Source organism: Hyla sarda, chromosome 5 (genome assembly GCF_029499605.1).
Source record: "Hyla sarda isolate aHylSar1 chromosome 5, aHylSar1.hap1, whole genome shotgun sequence".
NCBI lineage: Eukaryota > Metazoa > Chordata > Amphibia > Anura > Hylidae > Hyla > Hyla sarda.
Window position 1 is genome coordinate 234,388,646 of NC_079193.1, and position 18,472 is coordinate 234,407,117.

General features: G+C 41.7%; 1 protein-coding gene across 6 annotated transcripts in view; it reads right to left on the reverse strand.

Annotated features, from left to right (window-relative positions):
- The window catches only part of GPLD1 (glycosylphosphatidylinositol specific phospholipase D1), an 86,050-nt gene that overhangs the window by 39,852 nt on the left and 27,726 nt on the right, over positions 1–18,472 (reverse strand). For 5 of the 6 annotated variants that reach the window (XR_008844153.1, XM_056521299.1, XM_056521297.1 and 2 more), the window contains 12 exons: positions 17,908–18,015; positions 17,805–17,832; positions 17,569–17,708; positions 17,133–17,198; positions 14,492–14,621; positions 11,146–11,279; positions 9,004–9,190; positions 5,565–5,675; positions 3,861–3,935; positions 3,581–3,737; positions 1,918–2,059; positions 1,031–1,121 (listed from right to left, as the gene is read on the reverse strand). Coding sequence is in view for 5 of the 6 variants with exons in the window: in XM_056521299.1 (XP_056377274.1) it covers positions 1,031–1,121; positions 1,918–2,059; positions 3,581–3,737; positions 3,861–3,935; positions 5,565–5,675; positions 9,004–9,190; positions 11,146–11,279; positions 14,492–14,621; positions 17,133–17,198; positions 17,569–17,708; positions 17,805–17,832; positions 17,908–18,015 (1,369 nt within the window). In the remaining variant the exon portion in view is untranslated. The remainder of the gene's footprint in view (positions 1–1,030; positions 1,122–1,917; positions 2,060–3,580; positions 3,738–3,860; positions 3,936–5,564; positions 5,676–9,003; positions 9,191–11,145; positions 11,280–14,491; positions 14,622–17,132; positions 17,199–17,568; positions 17,709–17,804; positions 17,833–17,907; positions 18,016–18,472) is intronic. The other variant, XM_056521298.1, reaches the window with a different exon arrangement.

An 18,472-nucleotide genomic window follows, 5' to 3' on the forward strand; every position in this document is an offset into this window, starting at 1 on the left:
TGAGCTTGATTGTCAGCTGCACAGAAAGTGAAAGCTCCATAGATTGTCACAGAAAGCCACACAGACAGCTGAAGGAGAGCCTCACTGAATTGTGCACAGACTGAAACATGCACAAAGCTTGAGGTCTTCTATTCATCACAATGCTGCAACAATGTGAGGGCGGAAGTGGTCCCCCAGCAGGCTTCAGTGATGTCATGCCTTCTGGGAAACGCCCACTTTCTCCTGCTGGGCAATTGCACTATGCGAGCAAGAAGAAAGGTATGATACACAGCTTTTAAAAGTTCTGAAATTGTTTTTAAGGGCTGGAGGGGTGTTAGGAGTAGTTAGGGGACCAGCCTGAGGAAGTTGAGAACAGTTTATTTGGTGACAGGTACTTTTTAAATCACACACACTGCACTGATTGAAAGTTTACACACATTTTAATTTTTGGGCTGATAATATACACTACAAAGTCTAACATTCCTATCATGAAGCATATAGATCTCTGCTGATTGTGGAAGGGGGGTGTGGGGGAATGTAAAAATTAATGGCAGAACAATAAAGTCATGCGACTCAGCCATACAGCAGCAGAGAATGTGGTGAGCATACATCCATTTTGGCTATACCAATGCATATACACTAGGGTCTTGTTACATCTCGCTGGTACACTGTATATTGTCCCCCTATTGTGCTATTGATTGCTATGCTGTATTGTTTGTACAATTATTGATGTTGATCGGGATTCCCTTCTATCAGTCAGTAGTATCACAGGCTTTGTTTTAGTTCCAAGCACCAGAATATATACTCCTTTTTTAAGAATGTACACAGCATCTTATTGGAACATACTGTAGGAGGATTTGCATTCATAAGCATGGAGGCTGCACTTGGGGCACACTTAGACTTACCAGCAGATAGGCCCTGACATGCTTTTAGAATGATTTAAGGAATATGATTTTTAAATAGGAGTAATTACAAATCTGTATAACTTTCTGTCACCAGTTGATTTGAAAACATTTGTGAACATAGCCTAATATAGGAGAAGAAAACTTACTTCAGTTCCATGCAGTATGAATGATGTTTGATTACTTGGTGGGTAGAATCCATATGTTTTCCCAAGACTTTGTGGACTTTCACAGTAACTTCTGTAGAGGGAAAAAAACAAAAAACTTTTCTATGTATTAAAGGAGATGTCCGGTGCTCACTTTTCTTATTTTATCTGTTCCGGGCTGAAAAAAAAAAGAAAATAAGCTTTCTCTTGCCTGCCTACGCTCCCCCGGTGCTCCGGTACAGGCGTTCGGTCCCCGGCCTGTATTCTTCTTACTTCCTGTTAGCCCAGCATGTCACACGGAGCTTCAGCCTATCACTGGCCGAGGCTGGACATCGCTGCGGCCGGTGATAGGTTGAAGCTCCGTGTGACGTGCCGGGCTAACAGGAAGTAAGAAGAATACAGCCTGGGGACCGAACACCTGTACTGAAGCACCGGGGGAGCCTAGGCAGGTAAGAGAAAATTTGTTTTCTTTTATTTTTCAGCCCGGAACGGATAAAATAAGAAAAGTGAGCACCAGACATCTCCTTTAAGACTTATGCAAATCCAAAAATAAAGGCAGTAAAATGTACTTACATAGTTTAATAGATACTAAAATACCTTATTTACTAACTAAATATAACCTATCATTTCTATCCTTCAGTCTTGGACTCTGTACCAAATACTATGCATTTTTTGGTTAGCTTTATAGACCAGGTACTCTTTCCTAATATATAGACTCGACAGCCCCCAACATGCCCCCTACATGTAAGATTCTAAGTAAGTTCATTTAGAGGTATAATTTTCCTGTGTATTTATGCATATGTATATTTTTTTTATTACCTATAACTCGTAGAACAATATAGAATGATCAGTAACCATTTACAGAGCTTGTTTAGAACTGACAAAAGTACCTTTCGCATTGCTTCCAGGTGGGACTCCCAATCACTAGCAATGTTTTATTTATGTGTTGAAGACTATGAATAGAATAACCAAACCAAGCATAGTCCTGCTCCCCAGAAATACTCCAGTCAGCCTCTTCCACAAATAAACTGCCTTGAAAAAAAAAAAACGGACCAGTCTTTACATTACCATACACAGGGGTGTGGAAATAAAATAAATAAATAAATACTTGTCCAAGAGACTAAAGCGGAACACAATCTACTTGTCCCTCAAGAAAATCCACTTGTCCTGGTAGATAAAATAACTTCAACCAAAATAGTCTGTAAATAAGGTCTTTCTTAGTTTCTGCACTTTCGTTTTCTCCTCCTCGTCCTATAATAGCCATAACTCTTACTTTTCCATCTACAGATCCATATGAGGCTTGTTTTTTGCGGGGCCAATTATACTTTGTAATGACACCTTTTATTTTTCCATAACTTATGTTCTGAAACAAAAAAATAATAATTTGTGCGGTGAAATTGAAAAAAAATGCAAATTTGGGGGTTTTCTTTTCTCGCTATTCACCTTGTGGTCAAACTTACATATTATTTTGATACTTTAGGTTGGCCTGATCACACAATACCAAATTTGTTTAGTTTCCATCATGTTTTAATAATTAATTTAAATTAAAATTTTTCCGTATACTGGGCTGTATAAGGGCTAATTTTTTGGGCCATAATATGCTGTTTGTATCAGTACCATTTTGGTATTGATCAGACTTTTCAAACACTTTTTTACTTCAATCTGGGATATGATGTTATAAACATAAAAAAACGCAATTCTGTGATTTGGTATTTTTTTTACATTAACGCCATTTACCGTACGGGACATAAAAGGTAATTTTTTAATAGTTCGGACAATTACGCACGCACCAATACCAAATTTTTTAATTTTTTATTACGTTTACATATTTTTATATGGAAGGGGTTAATAGGTGTTTTTAAACTTTTAAACTTAATTTTTTTTAATACACTTTTTAGGAGGAATCATTTAGATTCCTCATACAGATCAATGCAGTTCTATTGAATGCCATTGATCTGTGTTCATTGGTTGAGCCTGCTCCGGGAAGCCTCAATCAAATGCAGATCTATGGGGGGGGCAGCCATGAATGCAGAGGTAAGCCCTCGGGCTACCTCCACAGTGGATCCCCCCCCAGTCACGCTGTGGGGGGGGGGGGGAATCCACCCCACTAGACCACCAGGGATGGTTAAAAGATCCCATTAAAGATCCCTCTATAGGGTTAATAACTGGCCACGGCGATCGCCACATGCCGGGCTATTAGCGGCGGCCCCCGGCTATTGAAATCAGCCGGGGGCCGCCGAGTATGGAGCGGGCTCGAGTCAGGAGCCCGCTCCATACACCCTGAGCGCCGGTGTGAGGTGCAGACTTGCCTCCCATGCAAGTCTGCATCCGCTCCTGCACCTCACACTATATAAAAAAAAAAGGAGGGAAGTCGATACAGGGCTAAATGTATGAAAAATTCACCTGCCCGGCGCCCGGTACTACATGTCCCGGGTGTCGGGCGATAGGATTTCCACATCCTTGCATACAGTATCGGTATACTAATATAACCTAAGCTTTTGCCAAGCACCATATGAATCCTTGATGTTATATGGAAATATGTATCATTAACACCTTTTGTGGATCTTGTATGACTTGCATAAAATGCAGCCACCAAACCTCTCTGCTTTCCTCCACCAGATGCGTAAGGTGAACCGACTACTAGGTCAAGCTTCTTGTCGCTATTCATATCAGCAGAGTGTAGCGTCCATCCAAAGTTACAATATGTAGCCTGCAATGCATATAATACATGGTTTATTTACTGATATCTAGATGAAACTGCAGATATACAATATTGTTCATAAAATGATTTTAATCTATTGTTGTAATAGCTATGCTTTTAAGAATGACTTACTCTGCATTTTATGGTGATATTTGGCTGAGATGGAAAGCCTTTTTCCTTTGACCCATAATACACATATACAGAACCCTAAGACCAAGTAACATTCAAGTAATTAAATTCAGTATAATGTAATAAAACATATTACAAAAGAATAACACCAAAATTAGACTAGATGGGTGGTTTAATTGCAAACTGAATTTTAATATACCTGAAGATCCAGGAGAGGAATGTAATGAATCCAACTTGAAGAAGCAGCACTTCATAGGTAGTAAAAACTGTGATATCATTATTTCCCCATCACATAGGAAACAGCAACATTCAATTCCCTGGAGTCATGTTAAAGCCAATAATTCTCAGTGCTAGTGGTCACTATTGGGGAGATTTATCAAAACCTGTCTAGAGGAAGAGTTGCTGAGTTGCCCATAGCAACCAATCAGATCACTTCTTTCATTTCTAAAAAGGCCTCTGAAAGAAGCGATCTGATTGGTTGCTATGGGCAACTCAGCAACGTTTCCTCTTGACAGGCTTTGATAAATCTCCCCCTATATCACTAGCACTGGTAAATGGCTTGAAACTAACTCCATTGAGGCATTGAAACATTGATTTATCCTGAATGATAGGTTTTGTAATAAAGAGTTTTATTTTTTTTAAAGTTGATTCACCCGAGATTTTACAAAGCATCATATTAAACTAATACAATTAAGCTTAAAGTGTACCTGTCATCAACAAAAACTTTTTTTATATAATGTAGATACCACCATTATATGTATATTTGTAATATACATTGGTTAAAAAATTTGTATATTTTTGGGTGAAATGCTGTACCTGCAGCTATCGCCTGTGTGTCTCTATGAGGAGTCCGAATACAGGAAGTGAGGGCAGGACAAGCAGGACTCTGTGCAGGTTCCTGGCTTGTCAATCGGACTGCTGGGTGAGCATGGAGTGTGTCACGGAGCCTCACTGCTCAGAGCCCTGCTTGTCCTCAGTGTATAAAGTACTGCTTGTCCTCAATGTACAGAGCCCTGCTTGTCCTCAGTGTACAAAGCCCTGCTTGTCCTCATTGCACAGAGCCCTGCTTGTCCTCACTGCACAGAGCCCTGCTTGTCCTCACTGCACAGAGCCCTGCTTGTCCTCACTGCACAGAGCCCTGCTTGTCCTCAGTGTACAGAGCCCTGCTTGTCCTCAGTGTACAGAGCCCTGCTTGACCTCAGTGTACAGAGCCCTGCTTGTCCTCAGTGTACAGAGCCCTGCTTGTCCTCAGTGTACAGAGCCCTGCTTGTCCTCAGTGTACAGAGCCCTGCTTGTCCTCAGTGTACAAAGCCCTGCTTGTCCTCATTGCACAGAGCCCTGCTTGTCCTCACTGCACAGAGCCCTGCTTGTCCTCACTGCACAGAGCCCTGCTTGTCCTCACTGCACAGAGCCCTGCTTGTCCTCACTGCACAGAGGTACACTTTATCCTTAAACAGGGCAATAGCCAGATCTCCAAAAAAAACATCAACACGTTATTTGCATAGAAGGTGAATCTGTCCTCACTCCCCCAGCCATAAAGCCATAAACCATGGGATCCGCTCTCACTTGAATTGCTAATGGTAAAGTTGTCAGGGAGTCGCAGAGGAAAAGTTGACCAGTTGCCCATAGCATCACACCAGATTGATTCTTTCATTTTTCAGAAGCCCAATAAAAAATGTATGTCCTATATAACTGTAATTTTCTTACTGTGTATGTAAGTTGGCTAGACCCAATAGATGGAGCTCCCACAGCCAGATCTAGTTGTCCATCCAAATTGAAGTCCAAAACAGCCACAGAAGAGCCAAATCTGCCAGCAGACTGTAGAGTAAAAGCACATGCATATTACTGACAATAGCAAATAAATTTGACTTATTTTCTACATACAGTATGCTCTATTTACTCTGTTTAGATACTTTTAGCTACACATATAGTAATAATCAATAATAAACTTAGTTGAACATGTCATTTAAAAAAAAAAAAAAAACACATGATATGTCACAGGGAAATGTGAAAAGTTTTGATCAGTTGGGTTCTCACTGCTGAGAGCCGAGGAGAATGCAAAGGGAGAAGAGTACTCTTAGGGTAGGGTCACACATAACGGATCCGCGCATATTTTATGCTGCAGACCTGCCGGTGACCCGACTCACTTTGTGCCTCCAGCTGTTGCCACCCCCCAATCCCCCGCCTCGCCCCTGGCCATCTCGCAGTGGCAGTCTGCCACTACGAGCAGCCACACAGGGGGCCTGAGAGTCGGCGAGTCCACTCAGACATTGCGGAGCAGCCGCAATGTCCAAGTACACTGCCCATGTGCAGTGCACTCAGACATCGCAGCTGCTCCGTGATGCCAGAGTGGCTGCTCATAATGGCGGATTGCAGGCCAGGGGCGAGGCGGGGGAACGGGGGGTGGCAACAGCTGGAGGCACAAAATAGGTAGGGTCACCGGCGGATCTGCAGCGTAAAATATGCTGCGGATCTGTTACGTGTGACCCTACCCTTAAAGTACCTGGCATTAGCAAAAAATGTTATATAATGTAGAAAATAACACAATGGCCCTGATTTACTAAGAGGGGAGTATAGTTTTCTTTGTGGGTTTTGAATTTCTCGACCTGTATTTTTCCATGGTATTTACATTTTCTGTGGAAACATAAGTAACACTGAGGACAAGCAGGGCTCTGTGCACCGAGGAGAAGCAGGGCTCTGTGCACCGAGGAGAAGCAGGGCTCTGTGCACCGAGGAGAAGAAGGGCTCTGTGCACCGAGAAGAAGAAGGGCTCTGTGCACCGAGGAGAAGAAGGGCTCTGTGCACCGAGGAGAAGAAGGGCTCCGTGCACCGAGGACAAGCGGGGCTCCGTGCACCGAGGACAAGCGGGGCTCCGTGCACCTAGGACAAGAAGGGCTTTGTACACTTTGTACACTTAGGACAAGAAGGGCTGTTTTCAGTGAGGCTCTATGACTCACTCCCAGCTCACATAGCAGTATGATTGACAAGCCAGGAGCTTGTCCACCCACACTTCCTGCATTTGGTCTCCTCACAGAGACACACAGGCAATAGCAGCAGAAACAGCATTTTTTCACCCAAAATATACACATTTTTAAACCAATCTATTTTACAAATATACATATAATAGTATCTACATTGTATAAAAAGTTTTTGTTAATGACAGGTACGCTTTAAGTGTCTCATTCCCCGCCTTGAAGCAATCTCCCATTATAAGTTTTCAGGGACAACAATAAAGCAGCAAATAGATCACTGGAAATAGATCACTTAAGCTTGTTTCTCCCAACTCCTTGTGCAGTGATAATCCGATTAATTAAAGGAGTACTCCGAGATATGAAAGGATAGGGGACATTTTTTACATACCACAATACTCCTTTAAAACTTTTGACGTGTTTAAAAAAAAAAAAAAAATGTACACTTTAAGTGCCAGTAAGGTGCAGTATACTTATTAGGCAATATATGTGAATCATTAAAGGGGTATTCCAGGAATTTTTTTTATTTGACTATGCTACAGGGGCTGTAAAGTTAATGTAGTTCATAATATAGTGCATGTACCTGTGTGTGATGGTTTTCTCACAATTCTTCAGTGATTTTCACCCCAATATTTATTTTTAACAGCTTACAAAATTACTGTTGTCTCAGATTTTACCCAGGTTGCAATGCTGCCGAGACCTGACTCACTAGTCAGCTGAAGACAGGGAGCCTGTCTGCTTCAATGGGTGGAGGGATCAATCTGCAACTAATGCAACAGCTGTAGGCACCCTGAAAACCACAGGTCTTTTGATGGATGCAGCTCATTTATGTTTCAATGAGTGGGGTGGCTGATGTGTGGTAAGGAGGAAAATGGAATTGTGGGATTTGTAGTCAAAAAAAGAAAAGTCAAACAGGAAATACAAGTTCACAAAAAGCTAGCCACAGTATTATGGTAATCTCATGACATAGCCATTTAGCCCCAAGACAAGCGCAGATCCTTCCTAAGCATGTCCATTACTGTCTGCCAGGTATGTACTAAAATCTCCTTATGGTGGATAACCCCTTTAAAAAGTACAGTGATTGTCAGTTTTTCTTTCCCTATTGCCACTATAAGGCTGTTGTCACACACACTGCATTTTATTTGCTGTACTGTCAAGGTTTTATCATGTTTAAAGTGGTACGCCCCTGAAAAACCTTTTTGTTTTGTTTTTTTTGTTAATCGACTGGTGCCAGAAAGTTAAATAGATTTGTAAATAACTTTTATTTAAAAATCTTAATCCTTCCAGTACTTATGAGCTGTTGGATGCTCCAAAGGAAGTTCCTTTCTTTTTGAATTTCCTTTCTGTACAGTGCTCGCTGCTGACACCTCTGCCCATTATAGGAACTGTCCAGAGACGGGAGAGGTTTGCTATGGGGATTTGCTCCTGCTCTGGACAGTTCCTGACATGGACAGAAGTGTCAGCAGAGAGCACTGTGGTCAGATAGAAAAGAAATTCAAAAAGAAAAGTATACATCAGCTGATAAGTACTGGAAGGATTAAGATTTTTAAATAGAAGTAATTTACAAATCTGTTTTTTTTCTTAAATCGCTGTAAAAATTGCTAATTTATGCGTTTACATATGTGTTTATGCTATTGTGGTAAATGCACCATTTTTACCGCAACTTTAATCATTTGCCAAAAAACACAGTTATAGCACCGCTAGTAAAACACGTGAACATAGCCTAAACTATTTTAGGTTTTGAAGATGATTTCCTGAAACCCAAATATACCTTATCTATCATATACCCACCAATAGTATACAATTTTTGAGATATTGGCACAAGAATATAGCTATATTCTGTTTCATGTATCCTTTATTAGGCTATATTCACACAAGCGAATGTCTGCACATAAAATCTCCGGAGTACCGCCAGAACATGCCAGCACTAGGGCTGCTTGGAAATGCACCGTCTCATAGACAGCAATGTATTTTTGTGTGGAATCCACAGAAAGTATAGACATATCTAATCTTTCTGTGGACACCGGAATTGGAATTTGGCATGGAAATTCTGCTATGTGAACAGCGCAGCAGAATCCCATTGAAATCAATGGAAGTTTTCTGCTGCAGAATCAATAGGACCCTGCCGTGTGAACATAGCCTCACTATATATCCAAAAGCCAGTTATCCTACATTACCTCAAAGCCTCTCAGCAACACATCAGCATTTTTGTCTAAGTCCATGTGATCAGAAGGAATTCCTGAATCATTACTGTAGACGATATACACACAGCCAAATTGTACACGATCCATAGTGCTGCACCCTGGGGCTCCTACAACTAAATCGTCCCAGCCATCATTGTTGAGATCTCCTTTGGTGACTGACCTGTAAAATATTATGTTAATCTTTCCTTCAGTCTCTAGTTTTGGGTCAAATTCAGGCTGTAGGGTGTTCAGTCAGAAGCATATTTTTAGAAGAGAAGGTATACTTTAAAACAAAATGATGTGAATACCTCTCCTATCTTTTGAGACCAGGTGTTTCAGCAGCACCCATCAAACATACAGCCATGCTTTCTCCATAGACAGACATTGGTAATAGTATAAACTGGAATTATGAGCTCAGTGGTTTTAAGTATGGTACAATCACAGGACTCAGTCGTTGCTACAGGTCGATTTGTGAAGTTTATCATACAGTAAAAAAAGTTTGTGAGGTTGAAAAATAAGTAAGTCCATCCTGTCTGGCTTATTACCCTTCTTTTTATTTAAAAAGGGCAAAATGTGAGCATGAGATTTTTAACAGGTTCCTCAGGACATTTCCAGACATCTGAATGGCCTACAATCTCAGTTATTAATGCTGATTCTGTGGCCATCCAGCCAATGGCTTCCATTTTGTCTCTTACACCTCATTTTCCTGTGCCTCCATTGTACAGTGGAAATTCTAAGGCTTGATCGGGGTTTATCAACCAACATATTGTACACTTCAGACTGTGTCCTCTGCAGTTTTGCTCTGGCCATGCCAAGGCACCTACAGTACATAGTTACCTTTGACATGTGAACTGCATGGCATTAGCCATGAATCCATTGGGTCATTTGGGTTTTATGCAAAGTAATGCCAAGGATCAGGGTCAAAGGAACTGTATAAATCTTCTGTCTTTATCCTCCGCAAGCAGGTGTGGACTTTTCCATAGGAAATCCACAGAAAGCTGCCCCCAGCATAGACTCCAAAAACAACAGCTTAACGCTCAGGCAAAGGGTTGAGCCATATTGCCCCTTTAGGATATGGAGCCAGGAGATTGAAGAAGGAAGGAAATCAGTGGCAAACCCAGGACCTCTACATGTGTAAGAACCAGTGCACACAGAAGGATGGTAGGAGGGAGAGGGACATAGGAGAGTCGTGGTGTGATGCACTGTTCGTCCCATGGAGTAATGAAGTGAGCATCCGCAGTAGTGGTGGAAAGTAGCCTTCTTACAGGCCCGGACATCTCCTTTTAGCCTTGATTGACCTGAACCAGAGGGTTTCCACAGTTTGTCAATATGCTATCAAATTCTATACCCTTATGTGGAATAACAAAGGTTTAGCTGCAAGCTATGACGGATGGGCAGGTCAATATCTTTTTTCAGTTACCTGATTTTCTTTGCCACAAGAGTGGATCTTTATTTCTGGGAGAGAGAGAGAATGCATTTGTCCCCTTGTCTGGCTCTACCCTTCAATAGTCCTCCCACTGCTGTGCATGTACAGCCCTTGTGTCTGGGTGTCCTGACGTTGCCTTAAGAGGAGGTCATCGTCTGATGCAGGGGCTTTGTTACTTTTGTGGACAGAAAGGACATCAATGCTACAATTGTCCAGTGCTCTGTCATATTGCAGAGACCCAAAGCATAGGTGAGAGTGTGCAGATCATAAAATCTTTATATGTTTGACAAGTTGTTAGTTCCTGTTACTGAGTGTTTTACTTCAGACTGTGCCCTTGCAATTCTGCTGACCAAACAAAGGTAGCTTTTGGTTTAGGTAGACCCAGTCCTGGCCAGGGAATCACCTCTTTATGAGCAAATTGCTTTCCATATTCCCCTTTCTGGATACACTGCATCTGCTTAAGAATGCCTTACACAAGGGGCTTCAATGGACAATCAGTTTCCCATTAATTTCTACACCATTATGTCTAGGTTAGAGTGGAACAAAGAGGCTTTGGTGGTGCCTTAATATGAAGGTCTGTCTTGCCACATTAAGAATGAACTAATTTTTTCCAGTCATTCATCAGACCTGCACAGTCGATCTTTATCTGCGTAATTCATATTTTCCAACAATATTATATCATATAAAGAAAATTATACATTTACACTTACCACCCCAACCAGGAATAAGGGGAGTTCAGAAAATAAGTGGCTGATGGTGTGTAGATATGGTTTGAATACTTATACATAAACATATTTCTCACATTCACAGCTTGGGAGACACTGGCCATCAGCTGCATTGAACTCTGCAATGACAACATGATAATGCACATTAATATCAAGTATACAGCGTTTTCTAGACATAATATAACACTATCATACATCTCAGGACAGACTAAGATATGATGATTTTTATGTTTTGAGACCAGTGAGAAATTACATTTTCATTGTTGATGATATATGTGGGTGATATATCTTAGAATCTGCCACCCACATTTACTATTATTTATCAATAAATAGAACTCTAGGCCCTGATTTAGAATATGTCTTACTTGTGTACTTTCTGGCTAGTACTGCTGTTCTAGTTCTACAGGATAATTTGATATTCAGTTCCTGGCCAAGTAATCTATGTACTCATAGCACATCATCTCGATCCCAGCAGCAGGCACTGAGAGACACAGAGTCATGAGATGAAAGCTGTTACAGCTTGCTCAGAGACATGCCCCCTGCTAGGGAGAGGAATGCAGGAGACTTGAGCAGCAAAACTGGGCTGTTATCTTGCCAGAACAAGGGTCAACACAGATAATCAGAAAATCAAAAATCAATCAAAAATTGCACACAATGGCCTTCATTTACTATTCTAAACCAGACTTGTTTTGTCGGGTATTTTGGTGCATCTTTGTCAGCGACATGTCGCAGACATCCAAGGGACCCGATGTGGATTCTCCCAAACCCGAAAAAGGGGCGTAACCAGACATTTCTGAGCTTTCCCACGTATTTATAAAGGTTTCCAACCCGAATTTGTTGAATTGTTGCGGATTTTTTCCCGACAACTCAGAGGAGTTGGAAACCAAAACCCACGTGCGACAAACAGGATGCGACATAATAATAAATACCAGGGGAAAAAAGCAGTCGGGTAAGAAAGCAAGATAGACTTACAACCCGATTTTCTAAGTAAATGAGGGCCAATGTGCACCATTAGCATATAGCGCATTCGGAAATTTTCAGTTCCTTTGACTTTTTTCACATTTTGTTATTAGAGATGAGCGAAGTTACAGTAATTCAATTCATCACTAAATTAGTTCAGCTTTCAGGTGCTCCGGTGGGCTGGAAAAGGTGGATACAGTCCTAGGAGAGAGTCTCCTAGGACTGTATCCACCTTTTCCAGCCCACCGGAGCACGTGAAAGCTGAACTAATTTATGCAGGATAAGTCATCAACTGCCAGGCCAAGAAGTTCGTGACAAATCGAATCACTGTAACTTCACTCATCTCTATTTGTTATGTTGTAAACTTGAACTAAAATTTAAGAAAAAGCTTTTCTCCATCACTCTGCACTCAATACCCCATAATAATAAAGTAAAACAGAATGTTAGAAATCTTTAATATTGTACTGAGATAAGCATTTGCCTTTGACAGCGATTACAGCCTCTAGTCTTCTTAGGTATCATGTCAAAAGGTTTGCCCACCTGGATTTTCAGCATTTTCTGCTTTTTTTTTCTGAAGGTCCTCTCAAGCTCTGTCAGGTAGATGGGGACTGTCAGTGAAAACCATTTTCAGGTCTTTCCAAAGATGTTCAGTTGGGTTCGAGTCAGGGCTCTGGTCATTTACAGATTTGTCCCCACTTTACTCCTGTGTTGTATTGGCTCTGTGAAATGTCTTGTTGGAAGGTGTGCCTTCAGCCCAGTCTGAGGTCTAAAGTACTCTGGATCATGTTTTCATTATGAATATCTCTGTACTTTGGTCAGGGTTAAGGCAAAGCTTAATCGAACAATCTCCCTGCCCCATATACTGAAAAACTGGCAGGGGATGAGCAGTACCCCTAGTTCTTTTAGACATGACACTTAGAATGGAGGTCAAAAACTTTACTCTAGGTTTCAATAGACAAGGTAATATTTTTTTCCCAGTCTATGCTTTTTTGCAAACTCCAGTTGAGTCTTTCGCTGAGGAGAGGCTTCTTTCTGGACACTCTGCCATATGCTGTGTCCATGCGTCATCACCTATGTCATGGACACACTTCCTTGACTGACAGCTGTGAATGCAGGGTTCACAGCTGGAGGAAACATCCTCCCACTGTCAGCTTGTGTCCCACTACTGTCAGTGAGGACAAGCTGGCAGTTGTTGTTTTTCTAATGCTAGGGGAGATGTTTGCAGACAGCATACTGAGGAAGGGGGCGGAGACCTGCACAGTGAGGCCACGCCCCCTCCCTTTGAGAGGAATTCAGACTAGTGAGCTAAATGAAAAGTGTAATCAAAAAATAAATAAAGGTGCTAGACACAAAAAAAATTAGATGTACATGGTCAGGATTAGGTACTGAGTGATATATTTAAAAAATATATATTTTTTGTTGGATCTGACGGGTACACTTTAAGTTTCTCCCATCTGCACACAGGGCCTTTGGAGCTCAGCTAGAATGACCATTGTGTCCTTGGTTATCAGTTCCTTCTCCTCCAATTACTTAGGTTGGTGGGGCAGCTAGCTTTAAGAAGAGTCCTGGTTGTTCCAAACTTCTTTCATTTAAGACTTATGAAGACCACTGTGCCACAAAAATGGAGAAACAAAACAGCTTTGCAAATAGTCTTAAATAGTTAAAAAATGTTATACTGTGACAAACTCTGTGTAGTCCCTCCATAGTTAAAAGGAGGTGACATTCGATGGCTATCCGGCAGCGCTGACTGCTTCAGCAGTTTAATGTGCCCCATATTCCCCGCTTAATGATACTTACATGTCCCCGCCGCTCCGGCCCGTCATTTCACTGCTCCTCTGCGCCGTTGCTCTCTGTCGCCGTCATCACTTTGCCACTCACGCCGTCCTGCCGTCCAATAGGGGCTGCGTGACCAGCAACGTGATGACGGCAACAGAGAGCGGCGGAGCAGGGCAGCAGCGACGTAGTGATAACGACAGCAGAAGAGCGGCGAACTGACGGACCGGAGCTCTGGGGACATGTGAGTATGATATCCATGGTACAAATCCCTCAACATACAATGGTTTCAACAAACGATGGTCTGCCTGGAACCAATTACCATCGTATGCTGAGGGACCACTGTAGTCTGTTACCACAAGGACATATAAGCCTACATATAAGCTATAGATTCACAATTTTTAAATCAAGACCATTTGCAAATTTGCCTTATTTTCCATATAGATGCATTAGGACAATGCACAAAAAATAAATATAATTGTAAACAAAATCTTTAAACTCCTTATACACACGTATCATTATCATAAAATCTGATTTTATAGTATCATAAAAAAGATAGATCTAATAGGCTGGGAATAGAGCTGAATAAAGCGTTTACCTCTGCCCATTGATTCATTTGGTAATAGACTCCAGATTCTGATGAGATTATATCAGTCCCAACTGACTTCACAGATGATGATAAATTAAAGTCTCTGGATTCATTGTTCTGTAGTCGTATTTTTCCTGGACTATAAAATAGTAATATGAAGTGTTACTACAAGAGTAAAAACATATTAGTCAATAGGTATCAAAATCATTATAGTGAAGCCGGAGGATTGCGTCAAACATACAGTATATACTGTCGTATGAATACACTCTTACCAAAGTAAATTAAAGAAGCACTCTGGGTTTTTTGCCTATATCATGCACACTCTCTATCACTAGTCCTACAATGCCATTTGTTTTATTCCAGAACAGCTGCATCTATGTGTTTCATTAATCTTAATTGGTAATGTGATTACCAGTCTGACTCTCAAGACCTTCTAGTGCCTAAAGGGATACTCCGGTGGGGAAAAAAAATTCTAATCAACTGGTGCCAGAAAGTTATACAGATTTACAAATCACTTCTATTAAAACATCTTAATCCTTCCAGTACTTATCAGCTGCTGTATACTACAGAGGAAGTTCTTTTCTTTTTGATTTTCTTTTCTGTCTGACCACAGTGCTCTCTGCTGACACCTCTGCCCATGTCAGGAACTGTCCAGAGCAGGATAGGTTTGCTATGGGGATTTTCTCCTGCTCTGGACAGTTCCTGAAATGGACAGAGGTGTCAGCAGAGAGCAGTGTGGTCAGACAGAAAATAAATTCAAAAAGAAAAGAACTTCCTTTGGAGCATACAGCAGCTGATAAATACTGGAAGGATTAAGACTTTTAAATAGAAGTCATTTACAAATCTGTTTAACTTTCTGGCACCATTTGATTAAAAAAATTGTTTTCCACCAGAGTACTCCTTTAATGTGTCAGAAAAGGATGTTGTGGGGTGGGGGAAGCAAATTAGCATTTTTTTTTTTATCATAGCATATCGAGAAAAATTTAAAATTCCGATCAGTACCAAAATGGTACTGATACAAACAACAGATTATGGCACAAAAATCAGCCCTCATACAGAGAAATAATAAAGTTATAAGGGTCAGAAAATGGCAATTGAAAGAAAAAAACATCCACAGTTGCAAAATTGCTTCCTTTTTCAATTTCACCTCATAAATAATTTGTTTTCCATTTGGAGCAGATGTTATGGAAAAATGAATGAAGACATTACAAAGTACAATTGGTCCTGCTAAAAACAAGCCCTTATATGGGTGTGTAGATAAAAAAAAAAAAAATTATGGCTATTAAAGGGCGAGGAGGAAAGAAACAAAGGGCAAAAATGAAAATTGGCTTGATCCTTAAAGGGTTAAATAATGTGCCAGCTGACAAACAGCTGGGTGGCGACCACGGGGCCGGAGTATGGTGACGTCACGACTCGCCCCTTCCCATAGACTTGCATAGCAGAGGTGGGGGTGACGTCAAACGGGGCGGAGTTATGACGTCATCATACTCCGGCCCCGTGGTCGCCACCCGGCTGTTTGTGAGCTGGCACCGCAGCATGCAGCTCAAACAAGTTGTTACGCCGAGTGCTCCGGGTCCCCGCTCCTCCCCCAAGCGCTTGCAGCGTTCTCTTATTCGCAGCGCTCCGGTCAGACCTGCTGACCGGGTGCGCTGCGATATTGCTCCCAGCCGGGATGCGATTCGCGATGCGGGACGCGCCCGCTCGCGATGCGCATCTCGGCTCCCGTACCTGACCCGTTCCCCGTCTGTGTTGTCCCTGTGCGCGCGGCCCCGCTCCTTAGGGCGCGCGCGCGCCGGGTCTCTGCAATTTAAAGGGCCAGTGCACCAATGATGGTGCCTGGCCCAATCTTCCTGATTAGTTTCCACCTGTGCACTCCCTACTTATACATCACTTCCCCTGCACTCCCTGGCCGGATCTTGTTGCCCTTGTGCCAGAGAAAGCCTTTCCTTGAGTGTTCCTAGCCTGTGTTCCAGACCTCCTGCCGTTGCCCCTGACTACGATCCTTGCTGCCTGCCCTGACCTTCTGCTACGTCCGACCTTGCTCTTGCCTTATCCCTTGTACCATGCCTATCTCAGCAGTCAGAGAGGTTGAGCCGTTGCCGGTGGATACGACCTGGTTGCTACCGCCGCTGCAAGACCATCCCGCTTTGCGGTGGGCTCTGGTGAAAACCAGTAGCAACTTAGAACCGGTCCACCGACACGGTCCACGCCGATCCCTCTCTGACACAGAGGATCCACCTCCAGCCAGCGGAATCGTGACACAAGTGGGTGTCGAACACAAGATTGCGGGGGTCCCCAGCGGCGGGACCCCCGCGGTGAGACATCTTATCCCCTATCCTTTGGATAGGGAATAAGATGTCTCAGGGCCAGAGTACCCCTTTAACACTGGCATCATTTTTTTTCAACAAAATGAAAAATTACTTTTAAACTATGTTGGCATGATCATTCAAACAGAGGCCCCTTTATTTATATTTATAAGCTCCGAAAACCAGTGTAATGTTAGCTTTTGGTGGTACTATTGTCCTCACTTCTCTCCATAATAGGTGTAGCCACCAGAGCAGTGTGCAAGAAACTGCACGAAATGAATTTAGGTTTATTAAAAATGTGTTTTATATGAAATAGTTGACCATGAAGTCATGCGTTTACTTACAGACTGAAGTCTCTCTTCTGTACATTGCACTGTATGAAGATAGGATTTTCAGGCAAAGAGCAGTCACTAAATGAAAAGTAGAGAACAAATACTAACTTAGTCCGTTTTTTATACTTTGACCTCCTAGAATATCTGTTTTTAATACTATGTTCCAGTGTTATGGGTGAATTGTTATCTTAGGTTTATGGTGTATGACAACAGGGACCCCCTATGTTTACACTAGTGGACCCCAGTCTCTCTTCTCGTCACACTAGTACAGAGGAGTTATATGGAGATTGAACATGTTCATTGCTGCTACATACAATATGGGAGTTATGAAAAGAAGTGGCATGGAAACCCCACCAATCTATCACCTATAGCTGGAATAGCCTTTTAACATTTCCATTCAACCTGAATTAACCCAAAAAATAACCCAGCATAAACGGTAATAACCTACCTTGTACCGTTGTCTAACAGGAAGCTCATTACATGAAATATGTTTGTTGACCAAGCAGCCATGTCATCCACACCACCAAGAAAATATTCATGGAATCTCTCCACAAGGAAGGGCGATTTTCTAGCATATGTGGAGTAAAGCTGATAATCCATTCAAAACAATACAATTATTAACCAATTTCTCTAGATTTGTTGTATTTATAACGTTTAAATAAAAAGTTTGGTAAATGTATGTACCTTGGAAGCAGCCATATATTCTCCATATCTAAAAAAGATATTAGTTATAGGGGTTAATGGTTTTATATATGTGTCTCTATGACTAGAATATTTCTGTACTTACAATTCAAGAAAAAGTATGTATGTGCATTCAGTGATTATATTCTCTGTTATGACCGTCTTGTTATAAAGGTCCTGATATATGTTAAAAAGATCCTTCACTGGGATATACCTAGAGAAGAAGCAAACCATAGTGAGCCATGTTGGTATGTCTCGTACTGATACATAAACAAACATACACATTTTCAGACATATGACAAATTATTTTTGGCGCTGTATTAGCAATGCATGGAACTAATATTTGAGTGACAATAAACCGAAAGTCTATGTTATCTCTATTTGCTGTGCAGTTGAATGCAACCTATTGTTCCCTTTAAGCAGCCTGATACTCTCTTTACATATTATTACCATTAATTTACATCTGCCTGTGTTGCTTTACCAGTGAGGACTGCCAGTGCTGAATAGACTCATGCGTGTCTCTGTTATAGTGGGAACTCCGACCCTAAGACATCTTATCTCCTATCCAAAGGATAGGGGATAAGATGCCTGTTCGCGGGGGTCCCACCGCTGGGGACCCCCGCAATCTCTCATACAGCACCCACCTGCCTCAGCTGCACAAATCGATAATC